Source organism: Sarcophilus harrisii, chromosome 2, assembly GCF_902635505.1.
Source record: "Sarcophilus harrisii chromosome 2, mSarHar1.11, whole genome shotgun sequence".
NCBI lineage: Eukaryota > Metazoa > Chordata > Mammalia > Dasyuromorphia > Dasyuridae > Sarcophilus > Sarcophilus harrisii.
This window is the reverse complement of record NC_045427.1, coordinates 483,852,406-483,875,673: the sequence shown is the minus strand read 5'-3', so window position 1 is coordinate 483,875,673 and position 23,268 is coordinate 483,852,406. Positions and strand designations below refer to the sequence as shown.

The 23,268-nt window shown below is 35.7% G+C and overlaps 1 protein-coding gene across 1 annotated transcript in view; it reads left to right on the top strand.

The window, feature by feature from the left end:
* The first annotated feature begins 2,836 nt into the window (after nt 1-2,836).
* MED27 (mediator complex subunit 27) overlaps nt 2,837-23,268 on the top strand; it is a 251,343-nt gene continuing 230,911 nt past the window's right edge. Inside the window, exons 1-2 of the mRNA XM_023494313.2 lie at nt 2,837-3,099; nt 7,054-7,198. Of these exons, the coding sequence (XP_023350081.2) occupies nt 2,897-3,099; nt 7,054-7,198 (348 nt within the window). The 5' untranslated portion in view covers nt 2,837-2,896. The remainder of the gene's footprint in view (nt 3,100-7,053; nt 7,199-23,268) is intronic.

Sequence of the window (23,268 nt, the reverse complement as noted above, 5' to 3'; positions counted from 1 at the left end):
ACAATCCTATGCATTTAAAGACATTATTCTAAGAGGTCCATAGGCTGCATCAGACTGCCAAAAACATTCAGATCATACAGAAGGTTAAGAATCCTTGAGGTAAAAAGTGGTGCTTGAGCTGCATTTTGAAGGAAGAAAGGGCAAAAATGAGGTAGGAGTATATTCCAGGCTTGAAGAACTATCCTGAAAAGATGAAGATTGGAGATATATAGGTGTGCTTGTGTGGAGATAGAGAAAAGGTCAATTTGGCTAGATTGTAGATTTGTGGGAAGGGGATTCATAATGTCTAGTAGGACTAGAAAGATCAGTTAGAACATAGACGTGAAGGACTTGAAAAGCTAAACAGAAGAATTTATATTTGATTCTAGAGGAAATAGGACACCATTGGAGTTGAATGAATAGAAGGGAATGAGGAGTGATGTGGTCATTTCTGCACTTAGAAAAAATCACTCTGGCTGAGGAATAGAAGATGGACTGAAGTGGGGAGACACGAGTCAGGAAGACCAATTATTACAAGTCTCATTAACAAATTAGGTCCCTCATTGATGCATTGTTGGTGGAGTTGTGAACGAATCCAACCATTCTGGAGAGTAATTTGGAATTATGCTCGAAAAGTTATCAAACTGTGCATACCCTTTGATCCAACAGTGTTACTACTGGGCTTATATCCCAAAGAGATTATAAAGAAGGGAAAGGGACCTGTATGTGCACGAATGTTTGTGGCAGCCCTTTTTGTAGTGGCTAGAAACTGGAAACTGAATGGATGTCCATCAGTTGGAGAATGGCTGAATAAATTGTGCTATATGAATATTATGGAATATTATTGTTCTGTAAGAAATGACCAACAGGATGATTTCAGAAAGGCCTGGAGAGACTTACATGAACTGATGCTGAGTGAAATGAGTAGGACCAGGAGATCATTATATACTTCAACAACAATACTAGATGATGACCAGTTCTGATGGACCTGGCCATCCTCAGCAACGAGATCAACCAAATCATTTCCAATGGAGCAGTAATGAACTGAACCAGCTACGCCCAGAGAAAGAACTCTGGGAGATGACTAAAAACCATTACATTGAATTCCCAATCCCTATATTTATGCACACCTGCATTTTTGATTTCCTTCACAAGCTAATTGTACAATATTTCAGAGTCTGATTCTTTTTATACAGCAAAATAATGTTTTGGTCATGTATACTTATTGTGTATCTAATTTATATTTTAATGTATTTAACATCTACTGGTCATCCTGCCATTTAGGGGAGGGGGTAGGGGGATAAGAGGTGAAAAATTGGAACAAGAGGTTTGGCAATTGTTAATGCTGTAAAGTTACCTATGCATATAATCTGTAAATAAAAGGCTATTAAATAAAAAAAAATAAAAACAAAATAAAAACAAAAAAACAAAAACAAAAACAAAAACAAAAAACAAATTAGGTCCCTGAGTTTGATTATGCCTTCCCTCCCCTCTCACCTCCCTCTTCTAGGAATGCCTTTAAGGCATTTAATGCCTTAAAATGCCTTTAATGATCAAAGGATCATTCTCTAAAGCTATTGGCTTGAGATTGTATTTAAGTTCCCCCTTCACCAATTTTCAGTTGAGAATCTACTTAATCTGTCATCCTTAAGTAGCTTTCTGAAAAAGGTGTCTACTAAGATGGTACAGTGAGAATAGTCAGTACTAAGAATTCCTTCCCCAAACCAGCGATACACTATTTCCTAAGGATACGCAAAGTCAAGTAGAAATGACTCAGGTTTAAATTAAATTTTAGCAAAGGGATCACTCACAGCTTCCAGTTGCTGGAAGACCTTTTATACCACTGAATGTTTAAGGAATTCTCTTTAAACACGGTCCCTTTGCCCTTAGTTCTTGATGCAAACCCTGTCATCGGGGGACCCAGGAATTTAGGTATGATGGAGAGCCAACCTCTTTTAGACCCTTCAAAGCTAGAAAAAGCTGGCTCCAGATAATGGGATAGAGTCTGGAAGGAGTCCTGACACTTTCCTTCTTCCCACCCATTTTGTAGCCGGGATGTCATGCTGAAGACCAGAGAACTCCAGGCTCATATATAGTTCTCAGAGAGCTTGCCCAAATTCCCTGGTCATTTTTCCTCTCTCTGCTCATCTCATTTGATCAAATGACTTTCAAAGACTTTTCGCAGTCTGTTTGAAATTGGTGGGGCATTTTATCACTTACTGCGAGCGACTCCTTGAGACAGCCCCCCTCACCAGAATATAAGCACAGGTTAAATCTAACTTCTCAGTGCAAATGCATTTTGCACTGCACAACAGCAAGTGCAAGAGAACTGAATTGGAGTCAAAAGACCAGGTTTAATCTCTTTTTTTTATTTTTATTATTATTTTTATTTATTTATTTATTTAATAGCCTTTTATTTACAGGTTATATGCATGGGTAACTTTACAGCATTAACAATTGCCAAACCTCTTGTTCCAATTTTTCACCTCTTACCCCACCCCCACCCCCTCCCCTAGATGGCAGGATGACCAGTAGATGTTAAATATATTAAAATATAACTTAGATACACAATAAGTATACATGACCAAAGACCAGGTTTAATCTCGAGGGTGATCTTGACTGAATCACTTCCCACTTCCTGGGCCTAGTTTTCCTTCGGTTGAGCAAGAGACTTGAATTAGATGATCTGAAAGGTCTTGTAGCATCTCAATCTCATCAATGAGGTTTTGACCTGTATTTGCATACTAGAGTCTGACCACCCAGGCTTGATTACGGACCCAGAACTACATTTCCCGGCGGCCCGCGGGAGTGTAAGGGAACGCGGCCCAGTGAATGACGCCATCAGAGTGCGCGGCGGGCTGTCTATCTCTCCGGCAGCCGGCTGGGCGAGCGGAGGCCGAGCCTGGTAGCGTTCGCTATGGCGGATGTGTTGAGTGTCGGGGTGAATCTGGAGGCCTTCGCTCAGGCCATTGGCGCCATCCAGGCGCTGCGTTCCAGCGTGAGCCGGGTGTTCGACTGCTTGAAGGATGGCATGCAGAACAAGGAGACGCTGGAGGGCCGGGAGAAGGCCTTCATCGCCCACTTTCAGGACCACCTGCACTCGGTCAATCGGGACCTCAAGTACGTGCCCTCCCATCGGGCCGGGGATGGCCCTGTCCCGCCCCCGCCAGGGCCCCGGAACCCATCTCCTAGCCCTAGCCGAGCTTCTGCCCGCCCTGCTTTCCCTGGCCATTGGGGTGGTCTTTCCAGGACTTCCCCCTCCCGGTCCCTGTCCCTGCCCGTCGAGCTCTGTCAAAGACCCCCAGCTGGCGCTCCTCCTTTACCCCCTCCCCACTTGTCTCCCCTTCCGTTTTCCCCCTGCCCCCACGTGGATCTCTTCCTTTCCCACTGCTCCAGAAACTGGGTTCCATCATCCCTGTTTTCCATTCTCCATTCATTCCTCTCACGTCCCATCCCCCTCAAAGTGGCCTAGCTCGGTTAAATTGTTTTTGTTTGTTTTTTCATCCAACCACCCTACCCGGCCCTTTTCACAGGTTCGGATCTGTTTCCCTTAGGAATGGGTCAGTGACAATTATAACTTATAGGGACTTTAGCTATGAATAAAGGAGATCCAGAAATATTAAGCGACCTCTCAAAAGGTTTCACAGATAAGGGCTGAAGCAGGATTCACACCCAGATTCTGTGGCTCCAACTCCGGTACCTGACCCAAACTAGGAAGTTCATAAATGCTTGTTGATTGATTTATTGTCCTTTTTGCTACACCATTCTGCCTCTTTTTTTTCTCCCTTGCCTCCTCTTCGCTTTCCAGGAATGATTCCCACTTCCTTCTCCAGGAATATAGTGCTCATTCGTCTCTGAAGACCTGACTGACAGTATATGCACTTAGGAAGGTTCGCTTTTAGGTTTGAGGCTCGTTTCTCACCATACTCCTGATATTACCTTCCATTCATTTCATGCTTTGCTGATTTCAGTTATGTATTTCATCTTCACAGCAGTTCTGTGAGGTAGGCAGAGCAGCTCATCTTGTGGTTTGAGGGCTAGGATTTTTTTTTTGATTGTTGCAACTTTGTTTCCTTAGCAACCAGATGGAAGGAGGAGGTGGGATAGAGGAGGAGGCCAAATGATGGGTACATCAGTTTTTCACTAAGTGGCTGGCATTCCTTTTTTTGGGGGAAAGCCAGACAAACACACTCCCCTCCTACAGAAATTCACTGTTTTTTTTTTTTTTTTTTTTTTTTTTTTTTTTGGCACTGTGCCACTTAATGCTTTACTAGGGTGAGGGAATGCTTTTATTACTTTCTTTATGCTTTCATCTTCCATTTCTACCTTCTCTAAAGTTGATTGTCTTTGTAAAGTTCACAATGCTGTGATATGCACTTTGGTATGAAGTTTGAGGTATTTGTTTTTGATCCTTTTTGCAACCTTTATTCACAGTGGTGCCAAGGATAATATTTAAGACTTTCTAGTGAAAATGATATTGGCACCTATACCTCGAAAGGTTTTTTCTTTGCTGTTTGGGACTATCCCTTCAGAATACTTTTGGAAGCTGCTTATGCTATTGGATCTCTTTGTCTGGTGTGGGTTAGCAGTTTCAGGGGACATTAAAGTTCCTTTTTTATACCACCTTGTTGGTATTTTCTTCATTCTATTTGTTTATGTTACCTGCTTTTTGTTTTGTTAAGATTTGCCATCTGTGAAAAACATCCTATGCATATCTGGCACTATATGAGCAATAAATAGTCATCATTTGTTTAGATATTTGATGCTCTGGCAGATTTAATAATTTATACTTTGGGTCTCTAAACTGTTAGTGCAGAGATTGTTGTGCCACATTTATAAATTAAAATCAATTGAAGTGAACAAGCATTTATTAAGCCCCTACTATGTGTCAGGCACTTTGCCACATGTTAGAAATATAAAGACAGACTTGCAGCTTGTAAATAACTATATAAGATAAGAGTATGTTTACAGGATAAATTAGAGATGATTTCTAGGGAGGCATTATCAATAAGGAATATTGGTAAAATCTTGCAGAAGGTGGGATTTTAGCTGATATTTGGAGAAAGTCAGGGAAGTCTGGAGGTGATGAGGAGGAGTGAGAGAATTTCAGGTATGGAGGATTGTCCAGAACTGGTAGATGTAGTATTTTGTTTGAGGAACAGCAAAGGGGCCAATGTTATAGGATCATAAGTTATGCATAAGGTGCTAGTGTGGAAAGGAAGGAGATAAGCATTATATGTAGTATACTATTATATGTATTATGTCACTTGTTATATGTTTTATTATATATATATATATAATATATAGCATACTCTAACAGGCACTGCACTAAATGCTTTACAAATATTATTTCATTCAATCCTCAAATCAATCCAGTGAGGCAGATGCTGTTGTCTCCATTTTGCAGTAGTAGAAAATGAGGCAAACAAGGATTGCTGGGGATCACTCAGGTGGCAAGTCTTGGAACTCAGGTCTTCTTGATGGCCAGCACTCTAAGTGGAGGGCAAGGTAGGTTATGAAGGTCTTTAAAAGCCAAACAGAAGATTTGGTATTTGATTCTGGAGGTAATAGGGAGTCACTGGCATTCATTGAATTGAGTATGCTGTTGGCATGGTCAGATCTGAATTTTAGGGAGATAATTTAGGTAGTTGAATGGAGGATAGATTGAAATGTGAAGAGTCTTGAGGGAGGGAGACCAATCAGGCTATTGCAAAAGTCTAGGTGTGAAATGATGAAGACCTATACCATGATTGTGGTAGGGTCATAGGAAAGAAGGAGGTGTATAAAAGAAATGTTGTAAAGGTAGATTCAGTAGGACTTGGCAATGGATTTGATGGGAGCTGGAGGAAAAAAGAGGTTATTAGTCTGGATGACTGGGATAATGGTGGTCTCTCAGTTGTAATAAGGAAGTTAGAAAGGGGGATTTGGGAGAAAGATGGTGATTTCAGTTTTAGACATATTGAATTGAGGTGCATTTGGGACATATAGTTCAAGATGTCCAATAGGCAGTGAAAGATGCAAGCCTAAAGGTTAGTAGATTTGACAATTATTGAGTCTAAGAAGTTCATTTTTCCTTCAAATGGAATTTTAGAAAATTCATTAAATTCTTCATTTTTGTGGACACATTGATTGCCGTGCTTTTAAATTTTTTCATTTTAGGAATAATATTCCTGAATCAAAATTATTTTGTAATTGTAAGCTAATCTCCATTTATATGTTATTTTAATTGTTTTAAACCTTTATAACCTCTCAAAATCTCTTTTCTGTTTTAAGAAATCATGAGCTAACACATTTATCCTTAACTGTAGCAGAACCACTCTGGAATTTACATATAATCTGGCATAAATGATTGTCTTTGGTTTTAAAATTTTAATTTAAAATTTTTTTTATTAATAGTTTAAAAAACTGATTTTATTTCCCAGTTCCACATTTTTCATTTTCCGCCTTCATACTGTCTCTTATAACAAAAACATATAGTTAGGCAAAACATTCATAGCGTTTTTTCAGTGCTATGAACCAGGCATATTTACATGCTACATTTATAGTCCCTCATCTCTCTATCAAAAGGAAGGAGGCATATTTTATTATTAGGTCCCTGGAATTAAAATTTAATTATTGCATTGATGACATTGCAGTGAAAGAATTCTGCATTTGGCAGCAAAGGGATTTGGGATATGACTTTTGGCAAGTTATGTAACTTTCCTAAGCCTCAGTTTTCTGATCTGTAAAATGGGAAAAGTTAACCTCTAAGACCCCTTCTGTCTTTAATTTATTTGACAACACCTTTATTGTTTTTCTTTACTTTTTTGGACATGATATACATTCTGTGGTTTTGTTTATGTTGTCCCATTTCATTCAAGTCTCCCCAAATTTCTCTTTGATTTTTCTCATTTTTGCCAGTTGGTTAGATATGAGGTGAAACATCAGTTTCTCTAATGATTTGGAGAAACTTTTTTTTTTAACATAATGGTTAATTACTTATATTACTTTTTCAGGGAACTCTTTGCTCATATTCTTTGCTCACACATTGGGGAATCACTCTTATGATTAATTTTTTTTCTCTTTCATTTTTAGTGAACTAGAACGTCTGAGTAACTTGGTAGGCAAGCCATCTGAGAACCACCCTCTTCATAATAGTGGATTGTTAAGCCTAGATCCCGTTCAGGACAAGACTCCTCTCTATAGCCAACTTCTTCAAGCATATAAATGGTCGAATAAGGTAAAAGAAAAGCTTTTGTCTGTCTATCCATCTATCTGTCTATCTATCTGTCCTTACCTATTTGCTCAACTATATGTATCATACTAGTAAATATTCCTGGGTATTATTTTTGATGGAGAATGAAGGTATGCTATATTAACTTTTTGATTAAACATAGAATCATGAAATTGGATAGTGTGTCAACTAAGTCAATTACATTTATTCAGCACCTGCTGTGTTCCATGTATGTTGATGAGCAGGGTTATAAAATAGAAAACAATCCCTTTCCCTCAAAGAGATTACAATCTAATTTGAATGGGTAGATGTGACTGTGATGGATATATAAACCAGAATGAGATAGGAGCAAAATGGAAATCTAGACAAAAGCTATGTATAAGAAAATAAAAGTCCTTATATCTAATTTCTGTTTTTAAAGATCTCTATATTTGGAAGTTTCAGAACATCACTAAAAGAAATAATATTGTATTACTTTGAGATTGTTCATTCCTTAATGAAAAAGAATATTTTTTAGTCCATGTGTTATGTGGTTCACATTTAATGTTCACATGTTTATCCACTTTGAGTTTTCTTCTGGTAATAAAGATTCTTCTCTACAATGTCTCTATAGCACAATTATCTCTATGACAGATCGTTCTTTATTGTTTTAAAATTTTATTTATTTTAAACGTGCATTTTTAAGAATTTTGAGTTCTAAATTCTCCCGCTCTCTCCCACCCCTTCATCATCCACTGGGAAGACAAGCAATATCAGTTGTACATGTGAATTCATGAAAAACCTATTTCTATATCAGCCATGTTGCAAAAAGGAAAAAAAAAAAGACAAAAATGTAAAAAGCAAGAAAGATAAAGAAAGTGAAAAAAGTATGCCTTCCTCTGCACTGAGAATTCATTGGATCTCTGAAGTTGGACAGCATATTTCATTATGAATCCTTTGGAATGTCTTAGATCATTCCCTTGAACAGACTAGCTAATTGATCATTGTTATAGTATTGCTGTTACTGTGTGTACAGTGTTCTGGTTCTGTTCACTTCACTTTGCATTAATTCATATACATTTTTCTAGATTCTTCTGAAACTATTCTGCTTGTCATTTTTTGTAGCATAGTAATATTCTGTCCTGATCATTTATTATTTGTTCAGCCATTTCCCAAATGGACGTTCCCTTCATTTCCAATTCTTTTTACATGGCGGGTCAGTCTTGGACTGAGAGGGGTGATTGTTCTTAATATGCTGAGAGGACTTTGATATGTTAATAGTAAATTTTTATTAAGCCACTACTATGTAGCAAGCACTATATTAAGAGTTAGGGATTCAAGTATGAAAAAAGAAAGCCAGTCCCTGCCCTTAAAGTTTGATGGAGGATAGACATCACAAAAAAAAAATCTGAAAAAGCCCTTGGTAGGTATGCAGTGTAGCCAGAAATGAGCTTTGGCCCCACCCTGCAATTAGAGAGGCTGAGGGTAATGATGGAATGGAGTCCTAAGGCTGATGAGACTTTCCAGGATGATGAGGTTAACCCAGGAGTGAGCTTGGAGTTTACATTCCCCAAAAGAGTATGGGCAGGTGAAGAAAGTATACTTGGGAGATAGTCTTATGGTATAGAGCAGGGGTCCTCAAACTTTCTAAATAGCGGGCCAGTTCACTGTCCCTCAGACTGTTGGAGGGCCAGACTATAGTAAAAACAAAAACTTTGTTTTGTGGGCCTTTAAATAAAGAAACTTCATAGCCCTGGGTGAGGGGGATAATTGTCCTCAGCTGCCGCATCTGGCCTGCGGGCCGTAATTTGAGGACCCCTGGTCTAGAGCATAGGAAAAAAATGGAAGGAAACTCGTGTAGTTTTAAAATGGCAAAAATGTCTCAAGAAAGAAACACTGTACTAACAAACCCCTTTTTAGCTAGATGTTTTTGCTTTTCTCCAGAATTGTTTTTATGTATAGGACTTAAATTTAAGACCTGTAGGATTATTTAAGAAGTCTTGGAAAAATAGAACTGCTTCTGGGAGAGTTGAGTAGCCAGGACAGGCTTGGAGCTGGCTATGACCAGAGAAAGTCCTTTTATTTATAGCTTTTTATTGACAAAACATATGCATGGGTAATTTTTCAACATTGATCCTTGCAAAAACTTCTGTTCCAACTTTTCCTTTCCTTCCCTCCACACCCTCCCCTAGATGGCAGGCAGTCCCATACATGTTAAACATGTTAATGTTAAATACAATATTTATACATATTTATATGGTTATCTTGTTGCACAAGAAAAATCTGATTTAGAAAGAAGGTAAAAATAATCTGGGAAGAAAAACAAAAATGCAAGCAAATAACAGAAAGAGTGTAAATGCTATGTTATGGTCCACACTCATTTCCCAGTGTTCTTTTGTGGGGTGTGACTGGTTCTGTTCATCACTGATCAATTGGAACTGATTTGGATCCAGAGGAAGTCTTTTTGACTTTAACTTAGTAATGAGCTCTCTCTCCTCTCTCCTTCCCCACTTCTTCTCTCTCTCTCTTTTTTTTTTAAAGTTCTCCATTTGTGGGGAGGCTAGTTGTATCTTGGTTTCTTCTAGTTGTAGTGTTTCTTCTTGGAATTTCTCATCTGATACTAGTTCATAGGATCATGGGAATTAAGAGTTAGAGGATAACCTAGAAATCATTTAGTATAATTCCATATGAGTTATTATTACAGATGAGAAAACTGAGGACTATAAAAGTTAAAATACTCTAGGTTATACAGGTAGTAAATGTTATAGATGAGATTCAAGCCTTGGTTTTAAATCCATTGTTCTTATCTCAGAGCTGTGCAGAACCTTAGACATTATCTAGTATAACTCCCTAATTTGACATTTGAGAAAAATTGAAGCCTCAACAGGCTGTGATTTATTCAAGTTCACATAGGTAAATGAAAGGACCTCCAAAGTCAATCTTCTTTCCTGTCTCAGTCCATTGTTCTTTGCTAACTATATGACTAGGTAAGTCACTTGACATTTCTGAGCTTAGTTTATTAAAAACATCTGCACTCTGCAAATGAGAGAGTTGAATTAGATAATTTGCAATGTTTTTTTCAAGTTTTAAAATTTTGTAACTTGGGTCAGTCAGTCAAAAAAGCATATATTATGTTCTAGGTACTGTATTAAGCCCTGGGGATAGGAAGAAAGGCAAAAATACATCCTTACCCTCAAGATATTCTTATTCTAATGGGGAGACAACAAACTAAAAAAACTTGTACATTAAGAATATGTAGGGTAAATGGGAGATAATCTCAGAGGGAAGATGAGGTAGAAAGGAAAGGAAGGTGGGAACTGGGAAAGGCTGCTTTCAGTAGGTAGTGATTAGCCCTGACCTTTGAAGGAAGCCAAGGAAGATGGAAGGTAGAGGTGAGGTGGGAGAGCATCCTACATAGAACATACCACTGTAGATGTGTGGAAGTGGAAGATGGGAGTGTTGGCTTCAAGAACTGCAAGAAGATCAGTGTTGATTGTCAGCCACAAAGGTATTCTTTTAGAATATACAGGTATACAAAATGTGTGTAATGACTGATATATGTATCATTACCCCCAGAGCCAGGATTCATGGATGCTGACTAGTCAAGAGGAAAGTGGCTTACATACAGATGCTTAAAAAAAAAAAAAAGGCTGAGACTTACAGACCTGTAGTCAACCTAAGCCATAAAAGAACAGCAAAAAGCCACAGGAAACAAAGCAGTAGGGATAAAGATGTAGTCTTCTTCAGGAGCCCTTGTGACTACTTTTTTTAGTCTCCCATTTCCCTTTCAAAATTGTCCTCAATGTTCACTTTAATCCAGTTTTACACAGTTTAATGTGAGAGCATCTGGGGCAGTGGGCAGGCAGGTGATTTATTCCAAGCCACACATTCCAGTGCTAGGGTTTTGTCAGAATTTTTAGGCCCTCCTGGTTGTGGGACTTCAGACTTCAGTCATAAAGGTGCCTACATTTTTGTTTCCCTTGCTTAAAGTTAATTGTGGCAGAAGAGGGGTGTTTCTGGAGTAATTGTCATTGAATGGAGAGAATATTATCATCAAAATAAGAACTTTACCTTTTCGTTGAAATGGTTACATTTAAGTCTTTTCCTATATTTTGAGGACAAGCTAAATATGGAATGGTTTACAAATCTCAGAATAATTAGGAATACTTCTTTACAGTGAGAGAAGGTATTTTTAAAAAATTGATTTTGAAGGCAATTCCAATAACTTTAGATGAAAAATGCCATTGGTAACCAGAGAGAGAACTTTGGAGACTGCAGATTGAAGAATATTATTTTCATTTTTTTTTTCCTCCTGCTTTTTTTTATTTCTCTGGCTTTTCCCTTTTGTTCTAATTTTCTCTCCCAACATGACTCATATGGAAATGTATAAAAACTGAATGTACATTTATAACCTAAAACATTTTTTTTTAATTGTTGATAAATTTTGTTTCTCTCTCTTTAGAATTTAAGGCAGGGGAGAGGGGCTGTGAGGGGTGTTTTTGGCTTTCTTTTTATTCTGTTTTACTAGCACAGTGCTGGGCATTTAGTAAACACTTGATTAGTTGATTAGGTAGGATTAGGAGTTTTTCCCCCCCAACTTAATAGTATTTTACTTTTTCCAATTACATACAGAGAATAGTTTTCAACATTTACACTTATAAGATTTTGATTTCCATTTTTCTCTCTCCTTACCTCTATCTCTGCCCTCCCCCACCCCAAGATGGCAAGCAATCTGATAGAAGGAATATACATTTACAATCATGATAGGATTAGTTTGACAATTACTGTTTTATGATAAAATTTGAGATCTGGTCGTCATGTCAAACCCTATTTATTCTTACTTTTTTTGTCATTTATAAAGTATATTTTTTTTGCAATTTGATTAGTATATCAATCATTGACTATACATTAATTTCAGTAGTATCATTTTTATTGTATTGGCACAGCCTAGATAGGAACATTGAGTATTTCTTTTTTTGTATAGCTAATCCTTTAATAAAAATCGTTTTCATATACACACAATACATACACACACACACACACAAATCCTTTCTGTCTTTGTGGATTGGTTCTTCAATATTTAATGTATTTTGTCTTTTTAAAAAACTGTACTTTTATTTTATTATTTATTTTTAAAAAATTTCAAGTTCCAAATTCTCTCCCTCCCACTTGTACCACTATTACCTATTGAAAAGGCAAGCAATTTGATATAAATTCTATACTTAAAATCATGCAAAATTTTCTCGTTATCTTAAATGGCATTTCAGAAAATAAAACTAATTCCAGACATAATATCAGTTGAAAATACAAAAAGACTGAAGAAAAGTTTAGATCAATGACAAATTCATAACACATTTGTTAGGGAAGCCAGATATGTTTAGAGATGGTCTTAATTTTTTTAGGCAATCATTTTTTATGTAGATTTAAAAATTTTTTTAAATTGATATTTTTTTTTTCTATAGTTTTCCCCAGTATTGCCTCTCCTGTTTCTTCCAGAGAACCATTTCATATAACATAGTATTTTAATGATCAGTACATTGAAAAAGCCTGAAAATATGTGTAATATGTAATGCTTCTGACTTCTCCACAGGAAAACGGTGGGAATATCTTCTAAATGAGCCATTCTTGTTCTTGATGATTTTGCACCAGTCACTTTGTATGTGTATTCTTTCTGTTTACATCATTGTAGTTGTTGTGTATATTTTTTCTTCACTCTCCTTATTTCATTCTGTATAGATTCATATAGATCTTTTCATGTTTCTCTGTATCACATTCATTATTTCTTATGAAACAGTAATATTCCATTATGTTTATATACCACAGTTTGTTTAATCATTCCTTCATTGATGGAGAATTGGTTTAAAATATTTTGTATCTTTTTTTACTCAATAGTATTTTGTTTTTCCAAATAGATGTAAAGATAGTTTTCAACAATGATTTTTATAATATTTTGTATTACAAATTTTTCTCCTTCCCAAACTTCCCCTCTCTCTAATAGGTTATATACAATCCTTTTAAACTTATTTCCATATTTGTTATGTTGTGCAAGAAATATCAGACCCAAATTGGAAAAAAAAAAAAACATGAGAAAGAAAAAGCAAATAAACAAACAAAAGGTGAAAATAGTATGCTTCAATCTGCATTTAGCCTCCATAGTTCTCTCTCTGCATGCAAATGGTTTTTTTCATCCCAAGTCTATTGGAAATGCATCAATATATTCCTGACAAGAGCCAAATCTAGCATAATTGATCATCACATAATCTTGATACCATCTTGTACCATCTTCTCCTAATTTTGCTCACTTCCCTCAGCATCGTTCATGTAAGTCTTTCCAAGCTTTTTTGAAATAAGCTTGCTCGTTTCTTATAGAATAATAATATTCCATTACATTCATAGACCATAACATATGCAGCCATTCCCCAGTTGATAGACATTCACTCATTTTCCAGTTCCTTGTCACTACAAGAAGAGCTGACACAAACATTTTTTTTGCACATTAGTCCTTTTCCCTCTTTTATGATCACTTTGGATATAGACTTAGTAGTCACATTGCTGGATCAAAGGGTATGCAAAATTAAATTCTTTGATATCATAAAAAGTGCTATTAAATATTTTGGTATATGTGGATATTTTCTTCTTATCAAAAGCCTCCTTGGAATAAAAGCCTAATAATAGAATTTGTGGCTCAAAGGCTATGGCCATTTTTGTCAATTTATATGTATGATAGGAAATTGTTTTCCAAACACTTGCACCAAATCATAGCTGTACTAGTGATTTATTAGTGTACCTATCTTCCTACAACCCCTCTAATGTTTTCTGTTTACATCTTTTGTTAGCTTTGCCAATTTGCAGGGTATGAGTTAAAACCTCAGGCTTCTTTTGATTTGCATTTCTCTTATAATTAATAGTTTGGAGGGTTCTTTCCTGTAGTGGTTAGTAGTTTACAATTCTTCTTTTGAGAATTATTTGTTCTTTGATTACTTATTAATTGGGGAAATGCTTTTGATCTTATTTATCTGTTGTTTATATCTTGAAAATCTGATTCTTAGAGAAATTTGATCCAAAGATTTTTTTTCTCCCATTCAGTTCTTTTCATTCTCATATTAGGTGCATTAATTTTATTTATACAAAAGCCTTTCAGTTTTATTTAATGAAAGTTATCTATTTTATCTTTTGTAATTGTCTCTATACCTTATTTGGCTAAGAATACATTTCCTTTCCATAGCTGTGAGAGAGATTATCTGTTTCTTTTCTAATTATTTGATATTAAGATCATGTTATGCTATGAACCATGATGTAAGATGTTGATCATAGCTCAATTCAATCAAATTTGGTAATCTGATATAGCATTAAAAGTTTAAATTAACTTTTATAGTATTGTCATTTTTATTGTATTAGAACAATGGATAATGCCCGACTAGCCTTCCAATTATGTTAGTTGTACTTTAATTTCTTTAAGGAGTGCTACATGCTTTTGTATGCTTTAGTAGAATGATTCCCAGATACTTTTAAGCATTTTTTTAGTTATTTGGAATGGAATTTTCCTTTCTATTAATAACTCTTCGATTTTGTTATTATTGTACTGTTGATTTTTGAGGATTTACTTTGTTGTTGGCCACTTTGCTGTAGCTATTATCTCAGTATCTTTGCTGATTCCCTGGGATTTTCCAAGTAAACCATCACATCATCAACAAATTGGGATAGTTGTAACTCTTCTTTGCCAATTTGCCTTTATTTTCTTTCTCTTGTCTCATTGTTATTGATAGTATTTCCAAAATTCTACCAAATGATAGTGAGGACAGTGAGCATTCCTGCTTTATTCTTGTCTTTTTCGGAAAAGGTTCTAGTGTATTCCCATTGCATATTATGCTTACTCTTGGTTTTAGATAGAGACCTTGTATGATACTAAAAAAAATTTGCTTTATACACCTTTAGCATAAGTGAGCTTTGTCAAAGATTCTTTCTATATCTTTGAGGTAATAGTGTGGCTTTGAATATTTTTGTTTTTAATATACCTAGTTATGTTGATTGTTTTCCTAATATTTAACTATCTTTGCATCCCTTATATAATCACTTGATTAATGAGTGATTTCATGGATAAATTGCTGTAGTGTTTGACAGTATAAAATTAAAAAAAAAATCTGTATTTATTAATGATATGGGTTCATGATCTTTATTTTATCCTTCCGTAGCTTAGATATTAGGATTATATTTGTTTTGTAAAGGAATTCTGCTTGGTTGCTTTCTTTCTTGATTTTTGAAAATAGCATGGGTACTAAATGTTAAAAGCTTGATAAAATTTAGCTGTGAATTTAGCAAGACTAGGAGTTTTTCCTTTGGTAGTTTTTTTCCAGTTAATTTTATTTCATCTTTTTTGAGATTGGGTTATGTAAGATTTCCATTTGCTTTTTGGTTAATTTGAGTATTTGATATTTTTGAAGATATTCCTTTATTTCTTTTGACTTCTCATTTTTTTTCTTAGCTAAAAGCTCTTTAGCTAACAAAAATGTTTTTTTGTTAAAAATTTAATTTTTGTGGATTTTTTTATGACTCTTTAAATTTTATTTTTTTCAATTAATTAAAATCTATTTTGTCTTCCCAATCTTTGAAAAGACAAAAAACTTCTTGTAACAAATGTTCATAGTTAAGCAAAACAAATTCTCTCATTTGTCCTGTTCAAAAAGTGTCTCATTATGTATCCTGAGTCTGTCACCTCTTTGTCAGGATATGTGTAGCGTGCTTCATTATTGATTTTTGGAAATTGTTATTGGTTATTGCATTGATCAGAGTTCTTAGGTCTTTCAAAATTGTCCTTATAATATGTTGTTATTATTGTATAAATTGTTTTTTTGATTCTGCTCATTTCACTGTTCCAGTTCATACAGTTTTTCCCAGATTACTATGAAAGCAGTTTCTTTGATACTACCCAATTCATCATTTCTTCTAGCATAGTAATATTGCATATAGATTCATATACCATAATTTGTTCAGCAATTCTCTGATTGATGAGCACCGTTTTTCTTTCCAGTTCTCTTCCAGCATAATATGTACATATAAATGTATGAATATATTATGTATATTTGTATGTATATGTACACACATACCTGTCTTTCTCTATATCTATGTATGTATATATAAAAGCTTTTTTTTGTGGATGGTAAAGAACTGGAAACTAAAAGGATGCTCATCAACTGGAGAATGGCTAAATATATGATTATTATACAGACATGTATATATGTATGCTTTTATTTCTTTACTCTGTCTGGGGTATAGACCTGGTATTGGTATTGGTTAATTTTAGTAACTTTGGGTATAGTTTCAGATTAGTTTCTAAAATGGCAGAACCCAATCACTCCCCACCAATAATGTATTAATAAAGGCAATTATATTTGAACATCAGCTATCCTGGATGCCACATAGTCCTCACAGGATAGATGCTATTTTAGATGATCTGGTCTAGTCTCCTCATTTAATAATTGAAGAAATTTAGGCCTAGAGAAGTGAAACTACTCGTGTTAAATTGAGACTAAAATATAATTTCCTGTTGACTCCTTGACCAGGGCTTTTTCCACTAAAGGAGGCTGGAATGTAGTTACAATTTGATTTTACCAACTTGAGAACACTTGTCTTTAATTTTTTGTCTTAGAAATAGTAATTCAGACTTGGATAGTATGTTATGAAAGGTTGTGTTCTGCCTTTGGATTTACCAAATGACTTGTTAGTTACAACTCTCAAAATAATTATAAGTAAATGATTTGGAAGGAACTAATTCCTTAGAGGGATTCACCTTGTTCTACTCTGCAAATGAGACATCTTTTTATTGGTCTGAAGCTTTCATTATTAATCTTCTTTTTTCAAATAATTTAAATCCACAGTTAGGAAATGTGTTAATATATTAAGTAAAATGTAATCCTTAATGTGTTTTCCATGGCAGAATATGCACAAGAAACTCTCATTCATGACTAATGATTAATATAATTTCTTTAGGGAATTTTGTAATTTTGTAAAGTCAGTTGAAAAATTAATTACATGGTGGTTGGCATAATTGTTATAGCAGCACATTTAAAATTAATCTAATTTAATAAAAGATGTCAAAGAGCTGTGAGAAGGACTTGTTCTGTACTAATTTGAAGAAAGAATTTAATTTTTAAATATTCTATGCATTCATAGAATTGTTCTGGAGAAAACTGAGCAGCTTTTTCAACTGTGGCAAAAAATAATTGGTATTTATTCTGTCCTTGGTGTAAATTTGGACCATGCAATATGTCTGAATGTAATAAACCAATGTAAAATTAGATTTAACTGACTCCCAGGGTGCCTTTCTGAACATCTCCAGCATCTTTTTTCACTCTCTGTCTTCTGCTTTGATTTTTTGATATATCTGTGATATGAAGGTTACTTGTTGATTTGGCCAAAAAAGCAGACTGTGACCAAAACAATGGTTCAGCCATTCCCTGGATTCCCTGATTCTGCTTTTTGTAGTAGAGTTTCTAATCTGGTATTCGTTGGGATTGGGAAAGAAGTGAGGAAGGATTTTTATTTCTTTTTTATCTCGGCTGAATTTTTTTTTTTTTTTTTTTTTTTTTTGAGTGAAGGGTATTGGAATTGTTTTCAGCTGTCCTTCTGGATGGCTTTAAAGTCCTCCTTTGGTACCTTGAGTTCTGAGATGGAAGATGCAGTTGTAGTGATGTGTAAAAGATATCTGATTTAGTTTTGAGTTTGTGACCCTTTGTTATTTATTTGTTTTTATTTTTGATAAGCTGATAAGACATTTCCTTTAATTAGTCCTTTCTTGTTTTCCCTCAAATTCCTATCAGTTCCCATGGTGTTCATTCAATATTGAGAAAGCAAGCTTTTGGTAATCAAAAGATGGGTGACTAGTATCAGGTCTCTAGAAAGACATGGGAAGGTTAAATGATAAAATGTTTACAAAATTGGTCACTTAATTCCCTGTGACACTCGATGGGCTTTTAATCAATACTTTTTGTTCTCTGCATTTTCCAGGAGGTATACAGCAAGCACTTAGTAAATCTTCAATTATTATAATTCAGTGGTATCAATCACTAAGTGGGGTCAACTCAAGCATATTTTAATGTGGGGTGTTCTCTGACATCTTTTGTATCTGAAAATATTGTGCAATGATATTAGACTCCCATTACAAAATCTAAAGCCTTGAAAGTGACCTTAGAAACCATCAAGCTCAGCTCATCTTGTTTTGAAGATGTGGAAACTGAGATGCAGTGATGAGGGGAAGTGTCTAGGGACATTACTGACTCTCATCCTTCTTTCTGTCCGGCTAGTAGGTATGCTCAGGGAAAACAGACTCAGCAAATTTAGGAAAGTAAATCTATTTCAAGAATATCATTAAATATATCGTGGTATTGACTTTGGGATTATCTTTTTATATTATTTATTGCTGTTATGATTTTTGTTTAGAGTATGTGCTCTAGAGTTGTGTTCTAGATAATCCAAACTTCATCTTAGGTAAGTGGACAACTCAAAAGTAAAGTTGAATAAACCAAAGTAGTACATTGCTTAACTTTGTGAATATAGAGAAAAATGCTAATCCACATGTCAATCCAGTCTGCTTCCCACAACCTACTGTTTCCTTAATATGGTACAACTTTTAGAGAGGCTGAGAGTTCAGAAGTGGAGGAAGGGAAGAAACTTTGACAAAGAACAATATGGGGGATTTAAGTAGAAAATAGATTCCCATTTTTGGCAGGACTGGCTCCTTTTGAAACAGTATAATCCCTCACATTGCTTGAATGTTTTCACTTTATTTTATGTATTACATTACCTGAAATTCGACTGCTTTGTATTCCCTTTGGCTTAATCAATAATCTTTCCTAAAATGCTAGTATGTATAGGAGGGAAAAGGGATTACTTTTGAATATAAGGAGGTTTGAGACAAACTTGCAGACAGGAGGAAGTATTCAGAGCCTAGTTGGGTCGATTCCCATACCTTTTTTCCGTACTGGAAGAAACTTAGTGTTTCTCAAGAAAATGGTGCTCAGAGATGGAGATTTTGAATTGAGCACCAGTGGTGAGACTGGGGAAGGAGAGAACAATGGGGAGTGGAAAGCACTGGTTGACTTAAGGAGGCATCAGCCTTAATAGGGAGCTGATCTGCAGGGAGTTTGAACTGAGAGCTAAAGAAGCTCAATAGTTTAAAAGTAAGGACCTTTTCTCTGGAGTAGGGTAAGAGGAGATTTATAGCTTGAACATACTTCAGAGCCACTGAGTCTCACTTAACTGCTTTTATAGATGAAGAAACAGATTTAAAGAGATGAAGTGATTTGCCCGGTATCACATGGAGGTGAGGGGCAGAGCTGCCCCTTATGGTACATGGAGCATTTTATCTGAGGGATGAATGAGTTTGTGGAGCCCAGTGTACTATGATTGTGTTGTTCCTCTTATGATTTCACTGAGAGGTAGCATAGTATCGTGTAAAAGAACATTGAGTCAGGAGTCTAGAAACCTGAGTTCTAGTCCCACTTCTGGTCTGAGACAAGTCAATGTGACATCTAATTTCTTGCAGTCTGAATAAAATGAGGGACTTGCACTAGATGATAATTTTTTTAGTTCTACATTTTTTCATGGAAGTTGTTATAGTAATACAGGATTAAAAAAGCATTTGGTACATAGCAGATACAGGACTTACCTTGAAAATGATGATAACTTTATTTATAGCCTGCCTTTGACATACAAAAGGTCCATGATAGTTCAAGTCATATAACCTCTCCTCTGACCAGGCAATTCCTTTTTTAAATATTTTTTTTTAAATTAAAGCCTTTTATTTTCAAAACATATGCATGAATACTTTTTCAGTATTGACCTCTGTGAAATCTTTTCCCCAAATTTTACCCTCCTTCCCCCTACCCTCTCCCCTAGATGGCAAGTAGTCCAATATATGTTAAACATATTAAACTGTATGCTAAATCCAATATATCTATACATATCTATACAATTATCTTGCTGTACAAGAAAAGTCAGATCAAAAAGAAAAAATGAGAAAGATAACAAAATGCAAGCGAACAACAACAAAAAGAGTAAAAATGTTATGTTGTGATTCCCCACTCAGTCTCCAGTACTCTTTCTGGGTATAGATGGCTCTCTTCATCACAAAATCATCGCATTGTTTGGAAAGAGTCATCCATCAGAATTGGTCATCGTATAATCTTCTTATTGCTGTGTATAAAGATCATCTGGTTCAACTCATTTCACTTAACATCAGTTAGTGTAAGTCTCTCCAGGCCTCTCTGAAAGCATCTTGCTGATCATTTCTTATAGAACAATATTATTCCATAACATTCATATACCATAACTTATTCAGCCATTCTCCAATTGATGAGCAGCTACTCAATTTCCAGTTTCTTGCCACTACAAAAAGGGTTACCATAAACATTTTTGCACATGTGGGTCCTTTTCCAGGCAATTCTCTAAACTATAGAAATGCTGCTAGTCTAGGTCAGAGAAAGGAGTTTCTGCATACAAAAGAAATCACAGATCTAGAACCCATCTCCCTTCCCCCCTCAAAAAAGAGATCATAATCTGGGAAAGGGATATTATCATCATTTTTACCCAGGAGCATTGTGTATAGAATATAGTGAAATATGGCCCCTGCCCTTGAGAAGTCCTGTGGAAAATTACTTTTACAAAGGTTCTCTAGATAGCTTTGACCTCTTGTAATAATACACCAAGTATAAATGTTAATGAAATCAAGTGATGTCCGTCTAATTCTAAATGGCAAATTTGTATCCTGAGGCTTTGGGCCAATTCCACCATTTTATGTTCTACTTACTGTGATTTCTGAAAAAATGGGTCTTAAGAACTTGCTTTATTGTTGTTTCTACTCAGGTTTCTCTTTGTATTTCCTCTCTCTTTACTGTTTCCCTTTGCCTCCCTACATACTTCCCCCATCTCCCATTAAAAATATAATTCAGAACTGTTTTAAAGCTTTGCTCAGCCTATTCGGAGGATGCTGCATAGGCTATTGGAAGTAGCCCAAACTTTTCCCCAGGGAGTATCTGTGCTGTATAGGGTACCCTTTCTCTCTGTGTTTTTTTTTTTTTTTTTTCCTCCCCTTCTCAACATTAGCATTTTTGAATTGATTACTTTTGTATACCCTGTTCTAGGGATTGTGACTGCCTAAAAGCAAGAGTATTTCAGGAGCATGTAATATAAGAATAGCTTAAACAATCATTTTTTCCCCCTAGCATAATATATAGTGACTATCTTAGGGACAGGGTGTTTATTGTTTTGTGAAGGAAATACATCATTTATAACAAGCGGTCAGCAATTCAAATCTCCCCACTTTCCCTTTCTTTGTCCTAGGTTTCTTGGATAGAGTTTAACCCTAAGGGAAGGCGGCTTCCAGATCTTGGATGTCAGGTTGCAGCAATAATTTAATATTTTTAGTGCCCCAACCATATCTGAAACTACATTTCTGTCTTATATTTCTTCAGTTTCATTTTTCTCTCATTGTGACTTGAAAAGCAAGGCACTTACTGGGGACCACTGTGTCCTGGTTGTTATGGCAACCCACCGGGGCTTCTTGGACTTCTCGGTGGTAAACATTCTCTGCCTTGGGGTTAGGATCCCAATGTCCAAGAAAAAGAAGAAGAGAACAGGCAAAGGCTTATAGCTCCTGGGGTTTCTATTCATTTAACCCATATGTGGCTCTGAAATTACGCTTGGCCAGATGTGCTCAGTTGCCTTCCAGAAGATCTTTTCAGACCATTTTGTATTCAGTTAGACTCTTAAGATCACCACCTCTTGAGTCTCAGAACTCTGTATTCCATATGGCTATAAGCTGTTTCTATTGTTATCCAGGTAAATTCAACCAGGTCTTAAATGTTTAAGTTTACCTTAACTAGATCCCACCAATTTTTTAATCCTGGGGTGATGGTAGGCTTTTGTGTAGGGTTCCAGGAAAGCAGTGACCCTAAAAAATTGAGAATTTATAAAAACCCTGTTCCCTGTCTCTCCCATATCCCCCATCCTTTTTGATGTTTATTTTCCCTTTTCTAGCTGCCCTTGGTATTTCTTCTAATCTAATTTTGTTTGTGTAAATATTCTGGGAAAATAGAGGAGGATGGTGAGAACACTGTGTGATTTCCCCTTCCCCACAACTCCTATAATTTTGGCCTGAGCTCTGGTTCTGGAGGCTTTCTGAAGGAGTTTGCTGCAGCTGCTACTACTTTTTTTCCTGCTCACTGCACTGTCCTTTGGTGTAGGAAATGTACTTGCCTGCATTCCCCTTTGGTTTGGAAATGCCTTGCTGCATTCCCTTATTTGCTTTGGGAAGTACTACTTTTTCACTGTAGTTACTTTTATTTGGCAAAGGATGGAAAATGGTGTCTAGGCCAAGGGAGTCTAGGTTTAGCTTCTCAATTAACTCAAAGTTCTGATGACTTGAGATTTAATTCAGCCCCCAATGTCCTTAACTTTCCCTTGAGAAGAACTTTCTTTTATAGTAGTCATTTCCTAACTAGCTTTTCCCACTGGAAAAAATGTATTCCATCAGACTGATTTCAGTTTTATTAATTTTTTTAAAATTAAAATTGTCTTTCATTAAGAAGAAATCATATTTCATATATTCGGTGGTTGCCATACTATCAGGCACCTTAGAAAACAGATAGGACCAATTTCTGGTTTTGTAGATAGGAAACAGGCCCAGAGAAGGGTAGTAACTTACTGAAAGTCCACAGGGAAAGTTCTTAACTGGAACTTGGACACTTTGCAGTATTGCCTGGCAATATCAAGAAAACAGTGAAGCTGCTGCCCTCCACAAAAACATTGTATACTCATCAAGTTTAGCCAACACAACAATCTGGGAGGGATAATTAACACTGGGTCACAGAGTAAGAATCCAAGAGGCTCCTGACTAGCTCAAGAATATTGGGCAAAATTAAGATAAATTTCAATAAATATAAAGTCTGACACTTGGGTGCCAAACCATCAGCTTCCTAAGTTTTAGATGAGGGATAAATAGAAAAATGGGATAATTTCTATATAGAATAATAGAATGTTCTGAAAAAGATCTGGAATTTTAAATGTGTTACAATCTCACTGTGAGTGAGTAGTATTATTTG